General features: G+C 39.6%; 1 protein-coding gene across 1 annotated transcript in view; it reads right to left on the reverse strand.

Annotated features, from left to right (window-relative positions):
* LOC145999034 (cytochrome P450 3A16-like) overlaps positions 1–22,718 on the reverse strand; it is a 104,428-nt gene extending 81,710 nt beyond the window's left edge. The window contains exons 1-2 of the mRNA XM_083135951.1: positions 22,531–22,718; positions 10,156–10,252 (exon numbers count right to left, since the gene is read on the reverse strand). Of these exons, the coding sequence (XP_082992077.1) occupies positions 10,156–10,252; positions 22,531–22,604 (171 nt within the window). The 5' untranslated portion in view covers positions 22,605–22,718. The remainder of the gene's footprint in view (positions 1–10,155; positions 10,253–22,530) is intronic.
* Positions 22,719–27,969: the final 5,251 nt, after the last annotated feature.

Here is a 27,969-nt window from a genome sequence, read left to right on the forward strand (position 1 = left end):
TAAAAAGATGAATTGAGAAAAAACTGATAATTGTAGGGAACTTATTTAAGCGTTTTCTGATAGCTAACAAACAAGTGGTTCGTTTTAAAAAAAGTTTTTTCCAAATAACAATCACATGTAAGTACCGGGTGGGTCTAAACTTACAAGTGATGATAAAAAAAATGCACTCTTAGTTTACTTGGCAACGTATTAATAACAAAAATGGTATGACACGAACCGTACAAATTACTTAAATTACTTCCTTGAGTCATCAGCTATCCAACAAGGTACAAATGTTGCTAACATTTACATTTGTGTACAAGAAATAATACTTCATTCATCTTCATGTGTATGGAATCAATGAACAATACAATTAAAGAACATTACACGTCTTGCTCAAAGTGGGCACCTCCGTTACGAATGCAGGCACGCAGGTTTTTACGGGTCATTTGGTCTCTTAACTCGTGATGTGATGGTGGCCTTGACGTGTTGACCAGCTGTTAAGATCCTCTCCCTGAGCTCTTCTTGCGAGTTTACCGGTGTCTTGTCATGTGGCTCCAAATGTAAAAGTCGCAAGGCGTCAAATCGATCGGGGGATCGAGCTGGGCAGTCATCATGCTGATAAATAATGTCACGTCTTGTAGCTAGAGGCACATCCTCCAACAACATTACCATCCCGTTCCGAAAAATGTTCATAAGTGATGCCATTTAAGATTTGGGGCAGGAAAAATGGCTCGATGAAATGATTGTTGATTACGCCCATCCATACTTCTGCCTGGGCGTGCGACAGTGGCTGGATGAAAAGTACCCAAAGAAATGGATTGGCCGAGGCGGACCGATTCCCTGGCCGGCTCGATCCCCCGATTTGACGCCTTGCGACTTTTACATTTGGAGCCACATGACAAGACACCGGTAAACTCGCAAGAGCAGCTCAGGGAGAGGATCTTAACAGCTGGTCAACACGTCAAGGCCACCATCACATCACGAGTTAAGAGACCAAATGACCCGTAAAAACTTACGTGCCTGCATTCGTAACGGAGGTGCCCACTTTGAGCAAGACGTGTAATATTCTTTAATTGTATTGTTCATTGATTCCATACACATGAAGATGAATGAAGTATTATTTCTTGTACACAAATGTAAATGTTAGCAACATTTGTACCTTGTTGGATAGCAGATGTCACAAGGAAGTAATTTAAGTAATTTGTACGGTTCGTGTCATACCATTTTTGTTATTAATACGTTGCCAAGTAAACTAAGAGTGCATTTTTTTATCATCACTTGTAAGTTTAGACCCACCCGGTACTTACATGTGATTGTTATTTGGAAAAAAACTTTTTTTTTAAACGAACCACTTGTTTGTTAGCTATCAGAAAACGCTTAAATAAGTTCCCTACAATTATCAGTTTTTTCTCAATTCATCTTTTTATGTGGAAAATTGTCATTTTTAGAAAAAACAATAGAAACTCGATTATCTCGAAAACTACTAATTTTCGGACGGGGTATCATATGGTCAAATTTATTGCAAATTGTCTCTACTTTAACCCCTTTCAGGGAATACATCTAATTACCAGTCACCCTGTATATATATACAGGATGTCGCAAAACTCTTTCAACAACGCTTGGGTGCTGGTAGATATCATAAAAACAAGTAACTTTTCCCTATAAAGTTTACCTCGAAAGGGCTTAGTTTCTGCGCTATAAGCGCTTAAAATCTATCCTGTACGTATGCAACCCAACACAGGAAACGCTTGCTCTGACATAACTACCAGGGGCGCGTGGCAGGGTTGCCACTAGCGTTCCTCGTTAACAGAGACGACTTGAAAACAACAACCTGGGAGTCTTGCCTGAGCAAAATCCAAAACATTAATGATACTTGCTATGTTGTAAGAAGCATTGACAGTATTTATAAACTGATCAAGACAAATAATGGGCAGACTGAAATTCAAGATTACGTACTCATTCTAAAATATCTCCATAATTGATCGATTGATTTGGTTTATTTTAATTTGCTTTTCTGCCACCTTTGGCTAATCGCGAAGATGGGGATGATAGCTATGATGAAATAACAAATGACACCATTGTCTAGGCCAGGATTTAAACCCGAGACACCTGGCGCCTTAGCGATCTCTGGTAACATCACCACGGAGTGTTTCGTGTATCATGCAATATCAACAATTGCAAGGGACACGTAAGATACGGGAAATCCACGAACGAACAAATGTAAACATGATGTGTTTGCTGCCTCGTTTCGAACTCGCACACTGTAATGTTATTACAATTTATTTGAAAATTATTCCTATCTGTGCTACCGTTATTGCTAATCGTGTTCGTCTCATTAGGCATCCCGATGGCGCAGTGGTAGCGTTGTCGACTTGTAATCAAGGAGTCCCCGGTTCGATACCCTGTGGAGGCACATAGTGGTTCGGATCCCACTTTAAACTGTAGCTCCAGTCCCAATTAGCCTTACTGTGCATAAAATGGACTTAAAACACCCAACCAATCAATCATAAGGAAATAATTGCAAGGCTCTTATAATTTAATGATTCATTGATTGATTTGCTTTATTTTACTTCACTTTTTGTGCCACTTTTGGCTAATTTGCGAAGATGGGGATGAGTGATGGTATGATGAAATTGATGAATGGACACTCACGAACATTCATACCCAAGCCGGGATTCAAATCCAAGACTCCTGGCATCGTAGCGCGATGTTCTAACCATTCCACCACAGACGCCGACTTTCAATTTAATGAAAAACGTCGTTTACACATGAACAAAATTCACACATTAAAACGAGTGCTTATTAAGAACCAAAGACAAGAAATGCATACTTATGTCAAGCGCTGAACTGTAAAGGGCACTCGTATTGCACATTTACGCTTTATTTACATTTGTTCGTTCGTGGATTTCCCGTATCTTACGTGTCCCTTGCAATTGTTGATATTGCATGATACACGAAACACTCCGTGGTGATGATGTTACCAGAGATCGCTAAGGCGCCAGGTGTCTCGGGTTTAAATCCTGGCCTAGACAATGGTGTCATTTATTTCATCATAGCTATCATCCTCATCTTCGCGATTAGCCAAAGGTGGCAGAAAAGCAAATTAAAATAAACCAAATCGATCGATCAATTATGGAGATATTTTAGAATGAGTACGTAATCTTGAATTTCAGTCTGCCCATTATTTGTCTTGGTCAGTTTATAAATACTGTCAATGCTTTTTACAAGATCGCAAGTATCATTAGTGTTTTGGATTTTGCTCAGGCAAGACTCCCAGGTTGTTGTTTTCAAGTAGTCTCTGTTAACGAGAAACGCTAGTGGCAACCCTGCCACGCGCCCCTGGTAGTTATGTCAGAGCAAGCGTTTCCTGTGTTGGGTTGCATACGTACAGGATAGATTTTAAGCGCTTATAGCGCAGAAACTAAGCGCTTTCGAGGTAAACTTTATAGGGAAAAGTTACTTGTTTTTATGATATCTACCAGCACCCAAGCGTTGTTGAAAGAGTTTTGCGACACCCTGTATATATATATATATATATATATATATATATATATATATATATATATATATATATATAATCTTCTGCCTTTTTTATGTATGAACATCGTATAAGTGGTAACTTCTGCACTTTTTGTCCAAGTAATTTCTATCGCACTTTGGTTATTTTGTGTATCCTTTCTATCTGTCTACCTTACCCATGGAAGCGACTGGAAATTTGAGAACCATACGAGAGAAATCAACCACAAGGAATGCCTTATTCCTGATTCTAACCCAGAACTGCCAGTTTCGTAGCAACAACGAATGTCAATTGGCAAAACTGAAGTGTGATTTGAAAATGGGTGTAGGAACGCATACGATTCTCTATTGGGTTACTTAGGTCGCTTTTCCACCTATTTGGTTAATCGCGACAAGGATGAATCAGCAGATGACGGGACAAATAATCTACGTAGTTAGAAACCACTAAATTTGTACATAAAACTGCTTTCTACGAAGGCAATTTTTGTCAATATAGGTAAATACAGAAATGAAAAATTCACAAACAAAAAAAGCTTATTCTCAGTTGCTGCGATTATGTTTTTTATTAGTATTGTGTAAGGTAAACCGGGGTATTAAGGACCATGAAATTGCTATTTCATTGAAGAAATTCATCAGGAGCTGTTCAAGAAAACACAAACGGGATGCATTCTGGAATGTATATTTTCTAGTTTACATTAATGACAACAAAAACGAGTAGGAATGTAATGCAAAGGCAAAAACAACAATGAATTGAAAGGTAGGTTGTATGGTCCCAATTGCCCCTTTGCTGGGTAATAAGGACCAGCCAATGGGGTATGAAGGACCGGTCCGCTTTTGAATGGTACGTCTTTCTTTTTCGAAACATAATAATCTTGAACTACGTCATACAAGTCTTGTTTGTTCATTCCAAAAACCCACTGAGGAAATAGAATGAAGCACTCCTCTAATTGTGATTCTTCTGGAGCTGTTAGTGCAGTAGACATTCCAGGATGAGCTTTTCTTCATACAGCCGCTCAGCAGTTCTTTATGGAGTTTTCGCGCGTCTGCCTTTTGGCTGGTTCAGTTTCCCGGTCTCTAACTACGCAGCTTACACGCCATTTGTGTGCAGAGTACTATTTACACAAACAAACGAGGATCACAGGCAGTGCACATGGCTGGTGCACCTGCCGCTTCGCATTTTTTTTGCGCTTTTACGAAATTCTAGAACATGGTCCTTAATGCCGCGTGGTCCTTAATACCCCGGTTTACGTTATTAGTTTGCGAAAACAAAGACAAAACTTACGTATTTATCCCAATCGAATCCTTATTTCAGTGAAAATACACATTATTACACAGCATACAAGTAATTTGTTTGCTTAATTTTAGTGCTGAAACTTTAATTTTAATTTTTTTTTTAATCTAGTCTGTTTTAGTATTTGACAACTCTTTCGGGGGAGGGAGGGTTGGACTCTTGACCCCTTCTAAATACGTCCTTAATTCACATGTGAAATCTTGACGATAATGAAAATCCTGGAATTATAAGTTATATACAAACATGTATTTAAAAAAATGATATTGAGCTTTTAATAAATATACCTACCTTACATAGTAGACAACTGTTTTCTTGTTACTGTCATTGAAATGACACATTTTGAATTCATTTTCAATGAGGAAAAGTACATTTCTGACCCCCCCCCCTTTCCCATCCTTAAATAAAAGTGGGAAAAAAATCTTTTGAACGCTGGTCTTTCCGGAAACTTTGTCTGTGTGTGTGTGTGAAAAGACGTGACGAAGGGTTTTTTTTTTTCCTTTTTTTTTCAGCGCGGAAGATAGATAGCTATCTTGACTAGAAACAAAATGCATTTGCAATGACGCGCTGACGGCAGCGTCGCCTGTCGACGAGACTGCGAAAATAGAAGGGCATTAGCTGAAAATGAATTCCAGTGTCAACTCGTGCAGAAGGAAAATGTCGCGACTGTTGCTTTTCTTTCTCTCCTTCCTTCGCTCAGTCTCCGAAAAAGGAACAAAGCTAGTCCCTTCAGTTCTCCCCTTGAAAGAACGCTTCCTGCCTGCGCAGGAATCCGGAAGCAGACCCCTTCATCCTCAAGTCGACTGTGAAGCAGTTCATGCAGAGATTCTATCCTTGCTACGTGCTGGCGATTTTTAAGAGTTTGGCAACCAACAAGTTGGTGTTGAGAACAGGAAGGGCGTTGGGAGGAAAGGTCGAATGGTAAATTGGCAAAATTCCAAGTATCAAAAAATCAGAAACCTTATTATTATTGTTAATAAAGTTCAGTTATTTATAATTGAAAAGAATAACCAAAGTAAAAACTGCATTAGATCGATAAAAATAGTAACACTGTTTAGCCTTTTTTCCATGTTAATAAAACATTAAAATGCTGACCAAGGCAAAATTTATTGTGTAAAAATATACACTAAAAAGCTAACGTTTCCACCACCCTCTAACAGGATCTTCTTCAGACGAAGATTCACAATAAGTTCTAAATTTAGAGGGTGGAAACGTTAAGTTTTTAGTGTATATTTGTATACAATAAATTTTGTCTGTCAGCATTTTAATGTTTTCTCCATAAAAATATTGTAAAATACAGGAACCAGGTCATACTTTCTTCTACCATTGAATCCAAATAATTAATGGCTTCACACAGTAGCGAAGCGTAGTCTTACGAAGGAGGCAAGCAATGTTTCAGTACAACAAAACATGTAGTACAACGACATGCCGAGGGGAAAGATTCAAGGTTTATAGCCTCATTTACCCAGTCGCTGGATTTGTCAGAATATCGTAATAAAGTGACTGTACTAAAAATAAACCATATGATCCGCAAACGTCACATTTACTTTTTTAAAAAAATCCAGGTAACGTTATTCATATGATATTAAACGTTTTGCATATGCGAACTTTCCGCATACGACTAAAGGGAGACTGAATTTCTTACTTACTTATTAGTACCTTTATTTGTTCATTATTATTTAATATGGTCAAACGGTGACCAAACCGATTTAGATAAAAAAAAAATTGGAATCATTTGTTTATTTTACGCTGCATGATGTAATTTAGTATTTTTGGGCACCCTAAAAACCGCATTGGAGTAACTTAAACACTAAATAAAAAGTTAAACACAAACAATAAAAAATTCATTTCAAAGCAAAGAAACACATGCATAGACGATGTACTCACCACAATAAATTTCAAACTCTTGGTGTTGGTCGACCCCCTTCCACGATTTTCATTTTAACACTTATCTCTCTCGAGCTAAACGAAGCAATTTTCAATTGCTCAATAATACACCCGCACTTCACATCAACCGTTCCTAAATACGCGTTCATTCCGATAAATTCACAGCACAAAACACGAAGCAACAAACACTCACACTATCCCACGCGCTTTCCAAGGTCCGTCCAATCTTCCCTCCCTCCCTGAGAAAACTCTTCACGGGGGTGCAGAAATTCCACTGCCCAACTCCCAATGTCAACTTTTTTTACGCGTTTTACATTTCGCGAAATCTAAAATAATTTGTAATATAATATGATATATATGGTATTTAGAACAGTGATAATAACTTCTTTTAGTTATTTTATGACTAACAATTATTATTATATTTGCGATCTTGTTTACGTGTTCATGAAGACAAATATTAGTTACTAGTTTTTGCTGGCAACGTACCCATAGATGAATCCTTCTGCTTTCGGTTGAACTCGGCTATTTTCGGGAATCACGCAAGCTCGGAAAGCACAGCTTTTTGTAGAAGCTTTGTGGACGGGTTCCACCAGAATTTCACGCTTCGCCATGCGACTCCTTCGGAGGCCTTATTTTCCCGCAGAACGGCTGCAAGCATTGATGCTGGTGCTTGCTACAGAGCTGCTGGGGGAGTTTGCGGCCGCATTTTTTCGCGAAATCGAGTGCGATGGAAACTAAATACGGTTAGAACATTAAGTACATTAAATGATATTCGAATTATGCAAGCAGTGCTTGCATTGCTTGTACTATATCTTCGCCTCTGGCTTCACAGTTCCAAAATTATAGTTGTATGTGTGAGATTACACAAGAAACTTCATGAATAAAATTTTTCCATAACTTTTAAAGGCACTTCTTGAATGGGGTGTGTAAAAGTTAACAAAATACAATTAACATTAACATCAGTACAACAACTGTATGAAATGTAAAAAATGGTGGAAAATAGTTGTGCTGGATAACTCATTTGGTGGATCGAATAGCAATGTCTCACCATTTATAATAATAATAATTTTGAATCTATTAGTTTATAATTATTGTAAAAAGCAATTATAACAGTAGTAATAATTATTGTTATTATTTCTGCTAACCAAGAATCTAATGCTAATCAATTATTATCAATAGTCTGACCACCACTCCTACAAAAATTTCTGGCGACGCCCACGAGCGGCATTTACCAATCATGGTAGCATTCAGTGACTGGATCAAGAGGAACTGCCTTCTCTCGGTCAAACTCCAGCAAACAAGGAAACTACATTAAAAAGGTTATTTTAGCCCAAATACGTAATTCTCTTATGGTACCTACTTTGCAATGTATTGAACGTGACCTACCCAGATAATATTCCGCCTCTGCGTCTCCCATTAATTTGTTTCTGGCACGGAGGGGTGACAAAGAGCGAATTCGTGAAAAAAATGGCCAGAAGACCTGGTCCTTCTGTTGGCAACACAATCTGTACAGCAATCTGACTGACGGAAGAAACCTACAACTTATTACATCAACCTTAGCGCACCCATAAGAAAAGTATGATGACGCTGATGTGGACATTTCGAGCAGACTGACTGACGGAGTGGTTAGCACAGCGCGCTACAGCGTTAGGGGTCCCGGCCTGGGTTTGATGTTTTGTGACTGTCCCTTCATCAATGTCATGGTATCACCACCCACCATTCGTCCTCATCTTTGCAATTAGCCAAAAGTGGCAGAAAAGTGAAGTAAAATATACCACATCAATCAATCTGATTGACTCCTGTTCTTGGGCATCTCGAGAATTCTTTGAAGGGCGTTGATAAAGCTTGAATAATAGAAATAATAATAGTTATTATCTTTATTGTTAAGATTCTATACTTCGTTGAAGAAAAAACTATTTAAAAACAGATTCCTCTATTTTACCCTCATTTTCGGTTCTTATGTTCGAATACTAACTAACCGAACTGAACTTTCTGCATTCTTATAGCTTGAAATAAACCATGTAAATTTCCGGCGGTTCTACAAGAGGCGTCAACGTCATAAATAGGGGGGGGGGGGTAGAAAGTGCCTTGTCCTCCACTAAACTTTGTGCATGAGTTCCCCCACAGTGTCCCTGATACACGATATTATACCGATCTGATGTGGGTTTCATTCGCTGCAAGCTGATACGTTACAGCCATAATTTCAAGTTGGCCGGAAACAATGACGAGGGTTAGCTATTTTGTGAGATCGGAAACGTTCACTCCAAAGTAAATCTACTTGCTTCAAATTGGAGGAGCGCATTCAGTTAAGTTCAAACTATAGCGGAATGTCGTGAAAATCAGATATTTTCGTACTTTGTTATACCGCGAACGGAAACTGAACACTCCAATAGCCTACATTTTGAAGACATTCGTCCTCTGGAAATACTTGAACTCTGCAAAAACTGGAAAGACGCCAATTCTCTGTTGAGTCCCCCTTCCAGCTATTTCCAGCCTTTCAGAGCTAATTTTGGTCAGTCATTTTTTCCCCGCGACATTTCCTTCATTTTCTCTCAAGAGGAGTCTGCTGCTGTTCCTGTGCATTCATGTCGAGACACGACTCCGCTTCAAGGGGAAAATAGTACACGTGAAGTTTCCAACTCCTGGCACCTTCAAGTTCCATGTGAACGTATCAAACGTCACAAGAGTAAGCAGTGAAGCAGATAGTGAACATTTTATACTGTCAACCCAAATATGTTAGAATGTTTTGATTGAATGAACTTCTAATCTAATGTGAATCTCTATTCTGATTCTTGGAGCTATTTTCTGCCGGATTCTTACTTGCAACAACATGAATCATCTATGCCTCGTCGCCTTGTAATCGAGGGGTCCCGGGTTCGATACGTACCCGGTGGAAGTTCGGATTCCCCTTAAAATGTAGGTCCAGTCCCGATTAGCCTTTATGTGCATAAAGTGGACTTAAAGCAACAAATCAATCAAAATCAAAATTATCATCATTCTCCAAACTTAATTACAAGTACATAATAATCATAAATAATATGTATTTGTCCGTATATGCATGCGTTACGTGGCCATGGACATTATCAATCAGACATACAAGTCATGATCTGTCAAGTTTTATTCTAGGTTCTTAATAAATATATATATACACACATACAGGGTGTCTCAAAAGTAATAGCGCAAACTGACAGGTGAAAGTAAACGATAATAAAAGCAAAAAAAAAAAAAGTCTCAGTAAACATGGGTCTGAATGTAATTGTAACTATAATTCTGAGAACTTGACGTTATTTGGAAGCTAGCGGTTTCCATAGCGGAGATATCGCACGCGATTTGACGGGAGTTGACGTCCGGGCGGCCGCCAAGCGTGCCGCTGTCAGGCGCACAAAGCTGAAAGAAAGACTACAAGTATACATAACATCATAACCTTCACACAACTGTTGGCCATGGTATGGTTATAGAAATTCAGGAAAGATGACACCTACCTTAGTCCACATCTTCCACCATGTTCCGAAGAAAGGAACTGGTTTGGGGCCTGGGATGCCCTGCTTCTCGAAGTAATCGAAGGTCGACGTTAGGTATCTGCAAATATAAGAGAAGGGTTCCTTTTTTTTAAAATGCCTCTTAGAAATTTCTAATCAGTTTTCCCTAGTTGAATGTATTTTCACGTGCACAAGGCCATGGAGTTCGATAATGTGTTTTAAAGAGTGGGGTACCCAGAACTGTTAAGGGGAGTGTATTATTATTTTAATAACCAATCCTACAGTTTGCGATCATTTTTCAATCCACTTCACGTTCTATTTTTAGGAATGGTAGGCCAACCCATACCCGGGACACGCCACTGATTTTAACGCACCCTATGCAAAAAAATATATATATATTTTCACATACACATTACTATTTCGCAAAGATTTTTTCTTATTTTGAAGAAACTGTACGAGATATCAGTCTTACCATTGCTGAATACGCAATCAATCATCATAACTTCCTTCCGAGTAATAATTTGTTACCTTCGTTTGCAATTTTATAAGCTGCGAGAACTCGCGTTCATCTCTGGTTGAACACAAATTTTGTAACAAAATGTAATGGAGGGTATTATTTTATTTCCCCCCATGGACGTCCGGAAAACGGGGGGGGGCAAGAATTGTGTATAAAATATTTCTACTGCACCATACTAAAATTTCATCACAATTGGACGACTAGTTTTTTATTTATAGAATTGCAAAGAGAGCGATCGTTTGCAAAACTAAAAAACTGCACTTTTTTGTTCTCACGACGATAACAAACAGAAGGCATACTCGAAAAAAATTGTTAGCACAAACAGTGGCGCAACCACAGGGGGGGCATTGCCGCCCCCTCCATCCTTGGACCAAAATTAGTTCTAGGGGGGGGCAAACATTGACGGCCAAGTGTACTTGCAGGGGGGGGGCAATTACCGCCTAAAACTTCAAATTTTATGCAAATGAAAATCCTTTTCGTAAAATTTTCTTGCTCGCATGCCTTGCTTTTCTTGGTCTTATCAAGTTCAGGACCGTAGCTAGGGGGTGGGAGTCGGCCCGGGGTGCCAAACGATCTAAATTAAAATAAGTTTTAAAATTGATTGATTGATTTGTGGTTTAAGTCCACTTTACGCACAGAAAGGCTAATCGAGACTGGTCTTACAATTTAAAGTGGGATCCGAACCACTTTGCCATGTGCCTCCACCGGGTATCCAACCCGGAACTCCTGGATCACAAGCCGACAATGTTACCATTACACCATCGGGGAGGCACAAAAGTTGTAAAAGAGAGAATGCGTTGGCATCCCATGAAATTACTTGCACCCTATTAAAATAATATTGATCAGCCTTCAAAAAAAAATTGGATCCAAAAATGTTGTTGCTCGCTTCGCTCGCAATTTGCCCTTCTGTGAAATGCATTGTAAATTACCAGAGAGAGAAATAAGACTTGTCCTAATTGATTATGTTTTAAATGCATGAACAATTGTTTGGAGGAAAGGGAGCGTGCACATTTGAGAGATAATTTATGTAATTCTTGCTGTTGGTTTATTGTAAGACGGATGAATTGGATGTTTAATAATAATGTGTGTTGTATATAATATGTATTAAAGAAACTTTAAATACGCTCCATTTTGCATATATGTGTAACTATCTTGCATGGAAGTTATACATGTTAATGTAAGAAAGAAATATATTTGAAATTCATTTATCAAGCATTTTCTGTTTTAAAAAATAGTTTGTGTGCTTGTTTTCCATTATTAATGTCAGATTGAACGTGTTGAAAAATAATTCAAATCTTTTGTTCGAACACAAATGCTTAATCACAAACTTCTGCATAATTTACAAAGGTAATAACATCCTTGATACTACCACTACTACTAATAATAATAATATTGGTCCCGGGTTCAAATCCCAGCTTGGGCATGGATGTTTGCGAGTGTCCATTCATCAATTTCATCATCCCCATCTTCGCAAATTACCCAAACGTGACACAAGTAGTAAAATAAAGCAAATCAATCATAATAACAATAATAATTAACATTATAAAAATATTATAAAATATTATTATTAATATTATTGGTACGTTTATTCTGGTACTTGCCCCCACCCCGACAAAAATTCGTGGTTGCGCGTCTGAGCATAAATTAACGCAGAACTGAATAAGCTAAACTTTTGTAACTCGTTTTTATGTAGTTTTACAGGATAAATTTTAATTGGAGTCCAAACTCTAGTATCTATAATTTTTAATCAGACAGTAACCCTCCTGTTCAGGAACTTCTTGTTTTGCGATGCGACATATAGAGGTTATTTCAGTCGTTCACCGCCAGCGTGTCGGCCGTTCGGCGGACTCTTCATGCAACAGGTCCCGGCAAATTGCGTTCAGGAAGTCCGTAACAGAAACCGCTTGTGTTGTAATGTTTCCACTTTTCACAATTACAGTTACAATTACAATTGAAATAAGCACGTACCTTGTCGCAAGGATGCTGGAAAAGGTGTCCTCCCAAATACAAATATTTCTGGCACCTTATTTCTGACAGAAAATCTTAGATTAGACATCGCTACTTTATCGTCAGTTGTCAGAAAGGGAAGACAGCATCCCGGCGCATAAAGCAAACCGAAAGCGTAAAATGATATTTAAAAGTACTAATAATGATGATCACTAACCTCCTGTGTTATAAGAGATGTTGAAAATGACCTCCTTCAACAGCAATACAACACGTTTCTTAGGTTCAAGAGATCCTGTCTCTCGTAATTGCCTGACCACTTTTCTGCAAGAATTCGTTTTCACGTAATTATCGTACATAAAAACTCTCTGTTCAAGACTATATTTGTTTAACGACATAAGTAATGAATGAATAACAATTAACACACAATAAAGCACTGGCCATGAGTAGCACATTACAATAAGACAGTATAAGCAACACGCGTACTGTTGAACGCAAACAGAATTGAACATGAACGAACACTGACGTCTGGTAGCCGACAGTGTTGCTAACCATTTTTCAGCAATGTCCCTACAGACGTAGTCAAAATGTCCCTACAACTGACCAAATGTCCCTACGCCAAGTAAAGTGACTAAAAAAACAACACCTCATTAGCATGCAAAACAGAAGATAAAATATACACATTTACTTACCAAATCTTTCTGCTCGGTGCTTCCACAATTAATGAAGGAGCGAATTTACAATACATGACCCCTCCCCGATTTTTGTAATATTTTGCATACTCACTAATTGAGGCCTCCTAATCACGAATTTCAAGTTAAGATTTGGGGGGTCACGTGTAGAAATTGCAAAATAAGTGAAATTGAGTGGTCCGCGATCGGCACGATTGCTCATTATTTGCCGGAAGATTTTGTGTTTCCAATACTTAAAAAACGAAATATACATTCCTGATATTACTACGACCCCAAATTTTAACTATGTTTGCCTAACCTAACCTAACCGTACCTGAATGGTTCGTGGGGCTATCCGTCATTGGTTTGTTGGGCTACCCGTGCATGTTTTTTTCGAGCCCAAATTTTAACTACCGGTATGTTTGCCTTGCCTAACCTAACTTAACCTAACCTTACCGAGAATGGTCAGTGGGGCTATTCCTGAATGGTTTTGCGGTAATTGTGATTACGAACCGATAAAAAATATTATTTTCGTAGCACTTTAACAGCAAACGTTCATCATCGAAGACGCCATTTTCGTATCCTGCAATTTTATGATTGATGTACTGTTGCCAAATTTACCTATAATCAAATCAGTTCTTCTACATCGTGATTGTCGCTGTCACATGTAAGCACGTTCTTTGGGCAATATACTGAAATCCATAAATTTATTAATTAGCCCACAGCCATCCGCCTGCACACTCCACCTAAAAATCTGTACAACATTAACAACTCTTTTACTGTTCTCTTCCGCCATTCTTACACGATCCATGCTCTCCAAGTATGAAATCAACAGTGTGGCAACGCTGTAGACAGCGTAACTAATTGTAATTTGTTCATATCAACAAATATGGCTACCATACTTGTATACAGAGAATCATTGCGAGAATTGAAAAGCTTATTTTACAACTTCTACACGTTAATGAACATTTTTTCCCCCTCACCACAACATGTTAACTTGAGATAAGTCATCACGAATAATTATTTCGTGAGTATAAGACGTAGCATAGAAATTACAGACTGGTTCGGTATTGTAAATTCTTGCCGTAATGAATAATAGGGGTGTGCGGGACAGAATGTTTTGGGTCGGGACGGGATCGGGACGGTAATTTTTTTAAATCCCGACATTCGGGACTGAAAAATTTGCAATTTCCCGACCAAGTCGGAAAATTTTCTGGACGGGAAATGTTCGAAATTTCCCGAAGCACTGGAAATCTCGAATTTTACAAGTCATTTTCACTTTAAGTGATTGTTTTTGCATTTCTAGAATAAAAACTTACAACTTTCGATAAGTTCCAGAAACTTACAAGGCAGAAAACGTCGAGAATTAACGACTTTTTAAAGTAAAGAATCCAGCACACCCCTAATGAATAACGTTGAGTCGTTTACTGTTGATTATGTTATTTGAAGTCATACATGCTGCTGCTGTGAAGAGATAGATGTTGGTTGGTGATGCTGTATTTCCTGCAGTCTTTAACAATTTTGGTCCCATTTTATTTCCCTTTTTTTGTTTTTGTATCACTTAACATTGAAAATATTCTTTCCGTTTCCGCGTTAGAATGCGGCAATGTTAGCACTATTTTCGCGAGAGTGGAAATGTTTTCAAAAAGGAACTTGCCTTGAAATTTTTTGGTAACCGATAACATGTTCCAAAATTCTGATGGAGATTTGTTAGTTAGTTCTTTTTTTTCCTCCTCGCTAAAGTATCCAGATAAACTAATTCATAAAATGTAATTTACCAAGATTGAAAAAAGTACCTACGTTTTCCCTCATTTGGCAAAATCTGTCCCTACGTTCCTACGCGGGCGAAATTTAGTGAAAAGTCCCTATGCGGAGGGACATGTCCCTACGGTTGGCATCACTGCCGACACGTGCAGTATGAAGCGCCCTCTCGCGGCTGACAACTCACCCAACCCCCGATAAGCTGCAGGCGCTGTCGCGACAACTGAGGATAAAGCAGCGATGACTAATCTAAGATTAGATGTCAGAAATAAGGTGCCAGAAATATTTGTAATTGCGAGGGCACCTTTTTCTGCAATCCTTGCGACAAGTTAAGTGCTTATTTCAATTGTAATTGTAACTGTAATTGTGAAAAGTGGAAACATTAGAAAACAAGCGGTTTCTGTTACGGACTTCCTGTAATGCAATTTGCCGGGACCTGTTGCATGAAGAGTCCGCCGAACGGCCGACACGCTGGCGGTGAACGACTGAAATAACCTCCCTGTATATCCATAAAGTGTGTTCCGTAACAGCGTTATGCTATTTTTATGCATAATTTTGATGAAACTATCTTGTTCAATCTTTATCTGCACTCTTAGTTAAATTATGGCTTGAAAACGTAAAGGGGGAAAAGTTCAAATCCGAAAGTTATTAAAAGATGTCCATTCGACTTTTTTAGTTGATATTTCTTTAACGTTGTAGAAGACCATAATTAAATATTGTGGACGTTATTTCATTATATAAAAATACAGCCGTCGTTACTCTGAACAATTACTTAATACAAGGTGGGCCATATTGATGGGACACATTTCAAATGCATATGTGGAGCATGTAGGAAGCAACATTTATTACCAAATATATGGAAAACACTGCCAAAGGATGGGAGTTTTGCACTGTGTTCAGTGTTTGAAGATTACATCCCTGAGATGGACACCACCTTGACGAGAACATTCTTTGGCTCTAACAGTCATAGGCTATTCAGCATGGTTTTGCGCAGGGATGGCCGATATCTCCCTTCGGATGTTGTCCTTCAGTTCATTGATGGTAGTGGGACTTGTGGACACCTTGACCTTTAGGTAACCCCAGTGGAGTTAGATTCGGGGATCTGGATGGCCAATGGACATCACTGAATCTCGAGATGAGCCGTTCCGGGAAGTGTCGTCGAAGGATTGTCATTGACACTACTGCTATATAACTAGTGGCACCATCCTGCTGCAGCCACATGTCCCTTAGGCCAAGCAGTCTCATTTCGGATATGAAGAATGTTCGTAGCATCGTGTTGCACCGCTCAGCAGTGACTGTGACATTCTGTTCGTATTAATAAATGTTCTCATCCAGGTGGTGTCCATCTCAGGGATGTAATCTTCAAACACTGAACACAGTGCAAAACTCCCGTCCTTTGGCAGTGTTCTCCATATATTTGGTAATAAATGTTGCTTCCTACATGCTCCACATATCCATTTGAAATGTGTCCCATCAATATGGCCCACCCTTTATTTTATACTACTGGGCACAGAAAAGAAGAACGTTTGTTTATTTAGTTCTTTGCCTGAATATACAAATGCCAATGTCTATTCTATAAAATAATTGTTTTACTCAGCTGTAAACATGAAACCCCAGGTTACTTTCAGAAACGAACATACAAAAAAAGCCTGGCAAGGTCAAAGTCTACATGACATTTTCACGTATTTCAACCGGCATCACAACAAACATTCCAGAGGTTGTCATTAAAAACCTAATGGTAGCATTTTGCAGCCAAATATCAGTACTGAGAACAATTGTTGTGCAGTTCAGACCTTCGCACACATTCCGTATGCCATTCGCTTCGCAGGATTTCCTCAGGAGAATATAAACAAGGCAGCGTGTGGGTGAAACGCGAATGCCTTTGACGATGAGTAATGCCCAGCTTCGGATGTGCGAGCTGCTGAAGCTTATCGCGGTGAGTCAAATGCATACAACAGAAAGACTCGGCAACTGCATAGAAGGAACACTGATTCAACCTCTCCATCCAGAGGCGTACTTGCCATTGAAACAAGGCGTCGACCCAATGATTAGTTTTGGGGCCACGCGAGTTTCGTAACGATAAAAAAAGGAGGCAGTCAGGGTTAAGAACTTTTATCAGAAATTTGTCCCTCTTGGCAAGGTCACCCGAATGAATTTTTATTGGGGGGGCGGTCAAAGTGGGAGGAACTTGGGATGATGCTTTACCACAGGTTAAGAAAATTATCATCAAGCATCCCCCACTGGATAACATGCATAGGCACACCCACTGCAATTTCTCTATGTTGATCCATGAAAGCATACCTCAACTTTCTTCAAACTGGTTTTATCAGATATCTCAGGAGCAAGTGTCCCCTGGCTCTACTCTGTACTAAATTTGTCAAATACACAAATTCCTACACTGATCCGTGAATAGCATATACATACTTATATATCAATAAGGAAGCCTGAATTGGCTTCACCCTTTAATTTTTTTGATTGATTTGGTTCATTTTGCTTCACTTTTCTGCCACTTTTGGCTAATTGCGACGATGAAGATGAGATATGATGAAAATGATGGACACCCACAAAAAGCACCCAGGCCAGGAGTCGAACCCGGGGTCCCTGGCGTCATTGCGCGCTATGAAAAGCACTCGCCAAGGAAGTCGGCGCTTCATCCCTTTTGTTATATTCAGTATTAAATAACAGCATTAAACAATCTATTTACCTGCACCTCCAATTTGGCGAAATAAAATAATGATCACAGAGAATGCCTGCCAACAATTGCCACCCAAAAACACCTTACAATGTTGAGCTCTAAATGCTAAGATTACTCATATGAACAAAACTGCAGTTAGTATACACAGTGATAAACAATGGAATTCGTAAACACGCAAAGAATTTCCATTGTTGATTTGCTTTGGCAAGCAATGAGGCATAAAAGAAATATCGCGCCGAACCAGCTGTTGGTTTTTGTTTGAGCCACAAAGTGTAACAGACGGGATGACGTCATGTTTAGTTTGAAATGGATATATCGAGAGACATGAAGGCGGCTTCCACGTTACACCAGTGTTGCTAACAGCATGCCAGGTTCTTCACTTTTATTATTTTTTTTCCTACATAGGGTATGAGGCATTAAAAATGAAAATTACTTCTTTGAATACAAGTATTTCTGGAAAATATGTTTCTCTTGAGCTGCTAAAAAGAACTAATTTATGCCACAATGTGACACTTTCAAACAAGGGAAACTAAAGGCTACTAAAAGTATGAAATTCCATTTGCAACCAATTATTCTCGAAAGCTACGCAATTGCCCTACCGCAGTGATTTATCCGCGTAGCCAAAAATTCTCAACACCCTAAAATTTTTGTTCCTTACCCCGATATTTTTTTTTTTTTTTTGGATAAATTCTTGCCCTACCACAAAATCAAATGAGATTCTTGGGTTTTGGTTTCGATTCGAGTTCATTTAATGAGCGGATAGGCTGTCTAATCGGGACTGGACTTACAGTTTAACGAGTGATCCGAACCACTGTGCAATGTGTCTACACCGGGTATCGAACTCGGGATTCCTTTTTACAAGACGAACAACGACCAAGATTAAACACATCTCAGCAGCCGTAGTTTTGCAGTTTGTACAGTCACGGACACACATCGGTTGTAACGATCCCATTGGAAGTTAATGGAATCATTACAAGCCAGTGTCCGTGACTGTACATTTATGTTCGGTCATCTCATCTTATCTTCCACTTTTGTCTAACCGCGAGGATTTCAATGCTATTTCGATCACGTGAAACTGATTGACAAGTAACGGCAAGGCTAGGTCTTAATATTTTCATGAATGTTTTTTTTTTTTTCTGGGGCAAGATTGATAAGAACGGGATTTGTTTATTCCGATTGTAGGGATTCATCCGTAGATATTTCTTTTCGTGGTTGGCAACATTGCGCTACTCACTCGGCGGCCAAGGGCAAGAGTTGGATCACCCATCCCACGCTTTTTCCCGTCTGCTTCCACCTACCACTTCCTTTCAGTCACCATAAAGGGGGCATTTTGCCCTCTTAGCCTATTTATAACCTCTAGGAAAACGCGAGATTTGATTCTACAGGGTGATTCAAATGTTACCCAACCCTAATTTTTTGACAATTGGGCTACACTAAAACGGTAAAAAGATTTCCACTTGCACACATTGGTATTCTATCTCTTAGACCGCTCCTCATTATAAAACTTAGAAAAACAGCATGTTAACGGAGGGAGTTTTTCCCATGAACAATCTAGATTGGGAACATTGACTGTTCAAATATTAACTCGCAAACTGGACAGAATACATACTGGTATACAAGGGTCCCAAAAATGTAAGTTGGACTTTCGAGTTATGAAATCCTCAAAGCGTATAAAACAAATAATCTGGGAGCTCTTTCAGAAAAAAACGAATAAATTAACTACTGCGGTATTATGGAGGTCGTGCTACAAAAATAATGAAATATTCTGTCCTTAACGACTAACCTTGGCCAAGATCATTTATCCCTAGTTAATCAGAAAATTAAAATTTGTAAAATTTGCTTGTTCACGGAGAGGAGGAGGAGCAGAAATAAATTACATCAAATATGATTTCCAGAAATTGTTTACACGTAATCTATAAAATTGCAATTAGGGACCTACTAGGATGATAAGTTTCACTTTATAAAAAATGGAAATAACAATAGCAAGTTTACTTATCAATAAGTTAAATTATTCATTTGGTAAACAAGATATAATAAAACAATAAATATATATTCGAATCTACAAAAACTCACTTTAAAAGGATAGCTAAGCCTTAAATTACAAATACTAGTTTTACTTTGGATTCAACAAATGATTCTTTTTTTTAAAAAAAAATACATTTTCCCCTCCGTGGGGATCTCTGTCGTGAAATAACAGAAGTTGATGATAATTTCCTGTTGCACATTCAGTCGCCGGTATGTAAGGAAATCTGGCGACCTCACGACCTCCTCAACCTTTCCTGGTTTCCGTTGATTGATTTCTATGTTACAGGCACTTCAGCATGGAGGCTATTTTCGGCCGTCACACAAAACGGGGATAAGTCCCTTAACTAAAAACAAAAATTGAGGACAAGCTCCTAACAAGACAATAAATGTCTGTTAAAAACTTCCTTACTCAAGTTTTAGAACTAATTCATTTATTCACTAAAACTACAGTATTTAAGCGTTCTCTCTCAAATTTAGGTTTTCTGTTCTTTCTTCTACGTAATGTAAGCGTTGTTGCTTCAACGTATAGAAAAATTACCTGTACATTCAGTCCGAGCATTCGAACTAGTTTCCACGAGTTTCTTTGTCAGTATTCCTCCTTGAAACAGGATTAAATACATACAGAGAAATCATCTTTTTTAGAAAAAAAAAATTGCTAAGAAACCTAATTGATCTAACTAAACAAAAACAAGAAAATACGACTGAGGGTACCTTTTTTGTAATAATAAAAAAAGAGGACTTCGAAGATTTTGGTGTTTTTATAGACCTCAGATTTGTTTGCAAGTGACGACTCCTGACACCATACAATACAGAGATAATTGACACGGAAATTTGACGGAGGTATAGAGAGTTAGGACTACTTCCCCCAAATTATGTGTACATAATAATTTTTCAGTCAGTCACATTAGAGCCGCTTTGCTGCATTAAACAAAGAAAAATAAGGGATATGCACCAGAAAAATGTATATGTACATGCAGTGGCGCAACCACGGGGGGGCATTGTCCCCCCGCCACCCTTGGATAAAAAATGAGTTCTAGGGGGGGGGGCAAACCTTGACGGCCAAGTGTCCCTGCAGGGGGGCAATTACCGCCCACAAACTAAAATTTTATGCAAATAAAAATACTTTTCGTAAAATTTTCTTCCTCACTTCGCTCGCAATGCCTGCTTTTCTTAGTCTTATCAAGTTTAGGACTGTAGTTAGGGGACGTCGGGAGTCAGCTCTGGGCGCCGAACGATCTAAATGAAAATAAGTTGTAAAATTGAGTGATTGATTGATTTGTGGTTTTAAGTCCACTTTACGCACAGAAAGGCTAATCGGAACTGGACCTACAGTTTATAGTGGAATCCGAACCACTATGCCATGTGCCTCCACCGAGTATCGAACCCGGGACTCCTTGATCAAAATGCTACGATGTTACCACTACACCATCAAGGAGGCACAAAAGTTGTAAAAGAGAGAATGCATTGGAGTCCCGTGAAATTATTTGCATCCTATTAAATTAATATTGATTTCAGCTTGCAAAAAATTGGACCCCAAAATTTTCTTGCTCGCTTCGCTCATATTATTAGACAGAGAAATAAGACTTCTGTCTTAATTGATTTTGTTTTAAATGTATGAACAGTTGTTTTGACGAAAGGGACCATGCACATTTGAGGGAAAATGTATGTAATTTTTGCTGTTGGTTTATTGAGAGATGGATGAATTGGTTGTGTAATGTATTTAAATAATATATGTTGTATGAATATGTACACAATTTAGTCTCCACGTCGCTCCATGTTGCATAATGTGAAACATATCGTGCATGAAAGTTATACACGTTAATTTTAAAAGGAATTCTATTTGGAAATCATTTATCAAGCATTTTCTGTCTTTCAAAAATAGTTTGTGTGCTTGCTTTCCATTATTAACGGAAATTGAACGTGTTGAAAAAATAATTCAAATAGTTTGTTCGAACACAAATGCTTTAGCACCAACTTCTACCCCCTTTGCATAATTTACGAGGGTAATAACGTCTTTGATACTAATAATAATAATAATGTTGGTTCCGGGTTCGAATTCTGGTTTAGGCATGGATGTTTGCGAGTGTGCATTTTTCAATTTCATGTCATCACTCATTCCTATCTTCGCACACTAGCCAAAAGTGGCACAATAAGCGAAGTAAAATAAAACAAATCAATAATAATAATGTTAACATTATTATCAGTATTAGTATTTTTATTATTGGTACGTTTATCCAGGTATTTGCCCCCCCCCAAGACAAAAATTCGTGGTTGCGCCTCTGTGTACATGAAAAATATATTAGGCAAAATAAACAATATGCACAGCCATTTGACGAGTCACGATCAACTACATAGAAAAGTTCTTACTATTTGTCATTGTACTCGCAGCAGCCATTGCGTATGAAAAGAAATGTTTACGCATTTTACGATGGTTTTTCTATTTTGTCGAGACAACCGACAACGTTTCGGCTTATCAAACGTAAGCCTTCATTAAGTCCTTGATTCGCTAGTCCGTGTCGGAGTTGACAAAACTGATTCACACGCATCGTTTCGACAAAATAGGAAAGCGCAGCACTGCATGAGCATTTATTTACATACACATGAAAAAAAATAGTACGATATAAAAACTAAATTGTGTTTCAACACCAATGCTGGGAGTTGTGAAACGTTCTTGTAGGTTTCTGACAGTTCTTCTGTCAAAATGCAGAACTGTCAAAAGGCAACTCGAAATAACATGTAAAACGAAAAGAAACGTAATGACTTACCGATATAGCGTGGCCAGAATAAGAATTCCACAAGCTAACACTATGCCAATTGTTTCGATAGCCATCATGATCATTTTTGGCCGGACTTCTTCCAACTTCCTGTCAAATTGCCACAAACAAGAAAGCACGGCAAATAAATTCGAACTGAAACAACTGACAAGTTCGTGCTTGTAGCGCACCCCAACGAAGGAACGCACAAGTCAAGAAGGTGGAAGGGAAGCAGGGGGTGTATTGCCTGCGCAGAAGCAGACTGCGCACAAATGCGTGGAAGTTCAGTTTGCTGCTCGTCAAAGTTTATGTTGCTGCTGTCTCGTCAAAATGTAACGTATTTTACATATGACGTCACCTAACGCCAGCACATATCCTACAACTTTTTTTCCCGACTGTTAGCACTTGGTATAGAAATATAAAGCTTAAATTTAGTCACTTCTGTCTGCTTAGGCAAGGGCGTCAGGAGGGGGATCGAATGAGTCCGTCCATCCGCACCCCCCCCCCCTGAAAATTGTCATTGCGCTTTTCAGTTTCTAAAGAAAAAATGGAAGCTTGTTATTTTTATAGCCAATAACAGTAATAAAGTTCACTTTGTATTCGAGTAGAATATTTTCATAAATGAGTCATAAGTATGCAAGTGCAGGAAACAGATGTTTTCCTGGCCTACCATTAAAACCACAGCTTTTAAAAAGTCCAAAAGTGAAATATGATTGATTTGATGTATTTTACTTCGTTTTTCTGCCACTTCTGGCTAATCGCGAAGATGAGAATGAGTAAGGAGGTGTTTAAATCGATGAAAGGATACGCACAAAGAACACCTATGCTCAGGCCGGGATTCGAACTGAGACCCCTGGCGTCGTATCACGCTGTGATAACCACTCCGCCACAACAGTGGTGCAACCACAGGGGGGTAGGGGAAATTTGCCCCCCTCAACCTTCGACAAAAATCCATTCGAGGGGGGCAAACATTGACGGGCAAGGACACCTGCAGGGGACACAGAGGAGCAATTCCCCCCTTGATTTCAAATTTTATGCAAATAAAAATACATTTCGTAAAATTTTCTTGCTCGCTTCTCTCGAAATGCCTGATTTTCTTAACCTTATCAAGTTCAGAGCAGAGCCATAGCTAGGGGGCGGCGGGAGTCGGCGCTGGATGCCAAACAATCTAAATACAAAAAGTTGTAAAAGAGGGTGCCAGGGCCGCATTTACGCGCAAGCTATCTAGGCTGCAGCCTATGGGCCCGCACCACAAAAAAAACTATAAAAATTTTAATTTTGAATAGACTAAAATAAAAATGTCCTTGTTTTAATACTCGCTCACTAAACGTACTCGATCACCAAGGCGACTCAATACACTTTTACTGTTCGCAAATCGTTTTTTTGTCATTGTGCAATACGAGTGCCCTTTACAGTTCAGCGCTTGATGTAAGTATGCATTTCTTGGCTTTGGCTTTTAATAAGCACTAGTTTTAATGTGTGAATTTATTCATTTCTAAATGACGTTTTCATGAAAAAAAAATCGTGGTTGCGCCTCTGCGCCAAAGAGGGTCGGTAGATATGAGGGTTGGATTTTAAAGTTTGGCCGCTCGTAAGCCAGTGTAAAAATGACACCCCTCCCATCGCAGACTATTTTCTGTCAATGTGTGATCGATTTAATTAACATAGCTAATTTGTACCATTGCGCTAACTGCGACTGAAAGTAGGAAACTTACAGGCTGCAAGGAAGTGGGCAGCAGCAAGGCAAGTGACTGAAACAAACCAAGGCATAACCTCAATAGGACGTAAGGATTTGAAACGGGCGACTGCCTTCGTCCAGTCAAGGAATCCCCTAAAACGCATTCTTGGGGTTCCAAAAATATAAACAAAAGAAATAGTAAAATACATGGTTTATGGTTGTGATACTAACAACATTAGTGTCATTAGAGGGGAGCAAGGACTCGTGCCCCCTTCTTCTCAAGAATTCAATACAAAACAAAATTAACTGGCCAACAGTGCCGGAACTACAATCCGCAAAACCCCCGCAGTGCGGGAAGGGGGGGGGGCGGAGGCAAGTAAGCCTTTAGGGGGCCCTCAACCATTGTCATAGTGGAGGGTTCGTATATGCGTATGTGAAGAATAAACGTAGTTACTCAGGGGTACAGAAACGATTACAATATATACAGCTAAAGTTAAAGTTAAAGTTCTCTCTGCATATAGCACCGTGCCATGAAGGCACATTTAGGGTGGGGGGGGGGGGGTAGGGCCCCACATATTTTCGATGTCGGCCATCTTGAAGGTGAAGTGATCAGCACCACGCTGCGGCCGCCTATACCCCCTCCCTTGGGTAGAGTGAGATTACTTTTGTAACATCTCTGGGTGTTCTGCATTTGCAGTTTGGGAGCGAGTCAAAAGGTCCGAAGCCTCCAATCAAGAAGCGAGCCGCTGAAGTCATCTCAACCCAGCACCTATCGCTCACTCTCCCGCTCACGCTCTACACTGTTGGTAGGCTCGCTTGGTGGACTCGCACAGGAAGCTGGAGATGTTTTGAAAGTAATCGGACTATACCATTCCATTTGAGGCTGAGTGGGCCCTAGAGCCGCTTTATGCGGGGACAATGCCGAAAAATTTCCGACCTTAGATCACCCACCCCGGGTTTCCCGCATGGCAGTCAGGCTAGAATGTCACGACAAATGCAGTGGTGAAGGTTTCTTCAACCTATTTTTAATCAGGAAAACGTTATGACTGCATGATTGTAACAAATGTATCATTTTCCAGGTGTGAGAAAACAGTGGCATATGCTGTATATCACACCACCCCCTTCCCATTTTTTAAAAAAAGAATAGTTGGATCATAATGGCGGCCACCAATATGGCGGACGTCCGCTTGGAACACACAACTCCATTACTTTTTATAGGGAGTGTTAAAGGACTAAATATGTGACTTCGTCAACATGAAATCAAGAATTACACACACACACACACACACGCACATACATTATGTGTGTGTGTGTGTAAAGGTAGGTAGGTAGAGGGGGCCTTTGGTAATATTTTGGGGGGGGGGCAAGATTTGTAGATCCGGCAATGTTTGTAGATTTGTAGATCCGGCACTGCCGGCAAGCATGTTTGCTTGTAGGCAGCTAAAATAAAAATTACTGGACAATAATACAGAGCATTCCCTGACATCCACTACGAGACTCGGCGGCAAGCGGCCCGCCAGCAGCGCTTGTCTTTCCCTGTAAACGGGATCCGCGACAGTCGCTAGAGTCGGCTATTAATCTTACAGATTTCATATTGTGTACTAACCTTGACTACAGAAGGTGTTGAAAATGATGTCCCTCTGCTGCAACACATTCCTGGCATGTCCGAAGGAAATTGGCATTTACATGTGCAAGTTCGTCTATTGCAATTCTCCTGATTTCTCGTACAATACTATCTTTTAACTCACGGATGGTGTGCGGATTGTCTTTGTATACTTTATTTTTTAAATTTCTCCATTTTTCTTTCCACTTTTATTCAGAACTTACCCTGTTACTCTAAAATTTTTATGAGGTTTAATATAGTGGTCCTATGTGGAACGGGAACACCAGAAACTTTCGTTGCAAAACGTCGTCGCACTTCTCCACAATTCCTCTTTCCGAAGTAAGACTCGACAAGATAAATCCTTTGTTGTAATGTAAACTTTTGTGATGCCATATTAAGCCACAATGTTCAACACACGGACACAACACAACAAACTTCCGAGGGAGGATTATACTGCCGTCCGTCTGAAACGTCAACAGAAAGGGAAAGAGAGCAAAGGCAGGGAGAGCGAAAAAAAAAAACAGAGTGTAGCGTGCGACTGTCGCGGACCCGTTCACCGGGAAAGACAAGCGCTGACGCCGGGCCGCTTTCCGCCGAGTCTCGTAGCGAATGTCAGGGAATGCTCTGTATATATTAATATATGATAGTAGGTGGCCGCGGTGGCTCAGTCAGTAACGCGTCTGACTACCATTCTAAAGGTCCCGGGTTCGATCCCCGGCCGGTTCAAATCCGGGAACTTTTCTAACGATGGAAGCGGCCCCGGCGCCCACCCAGCGTCGAATAACATGGGTACCTGGGGGAAACCCTGGGGGGTAAAAACGGTTAGGGGCGTGATGCTGATCACATCACCACCACTCACGACCGGATCAAGAAAGTGTGGGGCGTTACCCCCACACCCCCTATACGCCTTCATGGCGTGGTGCTATGCACAGGGGAGCACTTTACTTTTCTTTTTTTTAGGTGTTTAATTAGCCCAACTTACTAACAAGGAGAGGGCACGGCTTGGGTAATTGAGTTTGAGTAGGGGTGGGGTACCCTATATTTAGTGGCGTAGCGCAGCCTTCTGTGCGCCCCCCCCCTCCCCGCAAGTAAAATATTGGGGTCCCCTCAGTGAAAAACATTAACGAGAATAGTATAACCAGGGTGGGAAATCCTAGGGGAGGATTTCCCCAACCAACAATACTGACCTCAAAAATTCCCCCACCAAACATTTTACCCGGGGGGAGATTTTGTTAACAAAATATAAGCAATTTGTTTTGACTTCTTATGTACTTTACTAAGGATATTATACAAAATACACAAAATAGTGTGTTTGTGAGTGCAAAATACTTTCTCTCCCTCCCCTCTCTCTCTCTCTTCCGCTTCAAGAGATAATTTTACACCAATAATACTTATAACATGCGCACAAGAAAAGTAAAAGAAGAATTCAAGTCAAATATAATTATAAATTCTAATAGTCTTATATTAATAAAGAGCAAAAACTAAACAAAAGCTTACACATAATAAAACTATTTCGTAATTTATTGACATACTGGCGCTCAGGGCAAGGTAATAACTGCACTGTGGGTCCCACTTTCTACTGTATTTTTGGAGCCCTCTGAAGTCATGGGCGTAACTTGGGACCTAATTTTGAGGGGTCAGAATCAAACTTGGGGCTAGTGTTGCCCACGAGACGAGACTTTGGCCTGTCTCGTCTCGAAATTATTCGTTTGTTTTATGACACATGCTCAATCTCGTCTCGTCTCGAATTTTTAAAAGCCTGTCCCGTCTCGTCCCGTGGGCAACACTACTTGGGGCCTAATTTTCAAGTGGCAGAATTAAACTTGGGCCTAATTTTGAGGGGTCAGAATCAAACTTGGGGCCTAATTTTCAAGTGGCAGAATTAAACTTGGGTCTAACTTTGAGGGGTCAGAATCAAACTTTGGGCCTAATTTTCAAGTGGCAGCATTAAACTTGGGCCTAATTTTGAGGGGTCAGAATCAAACTTGGGACCTAATTTTTGAGTGGCAGAATTAAACGGGTCTAATTTTGAGGGGTCAGAATCAAACTTGGGGCCTAATTTTCAAGTGGCAGAATTAAACGGGTCTAATTTTGAGGGGTCAGAATCAAACTTGGGGCCTAATTTTCAAGTGGCAGAATTCAACTTGGGTCTAATTTTGAGGGGTCAGAA

This window comes from Lepisma saccharinum, chromosome 14 (genome assembly GCF_977018435.1).
Source record: "Lepisma saccharinum chromosome 14, izLepSacc3.1, whole genome shotgun sequence".
Classification (NCBI taxonomy): Eukaryota; Metazoa; Arthropoda; class Insecta; order Zygentoma; family Lepismatidae; genus Lepisma; species Lepisma saccharinum.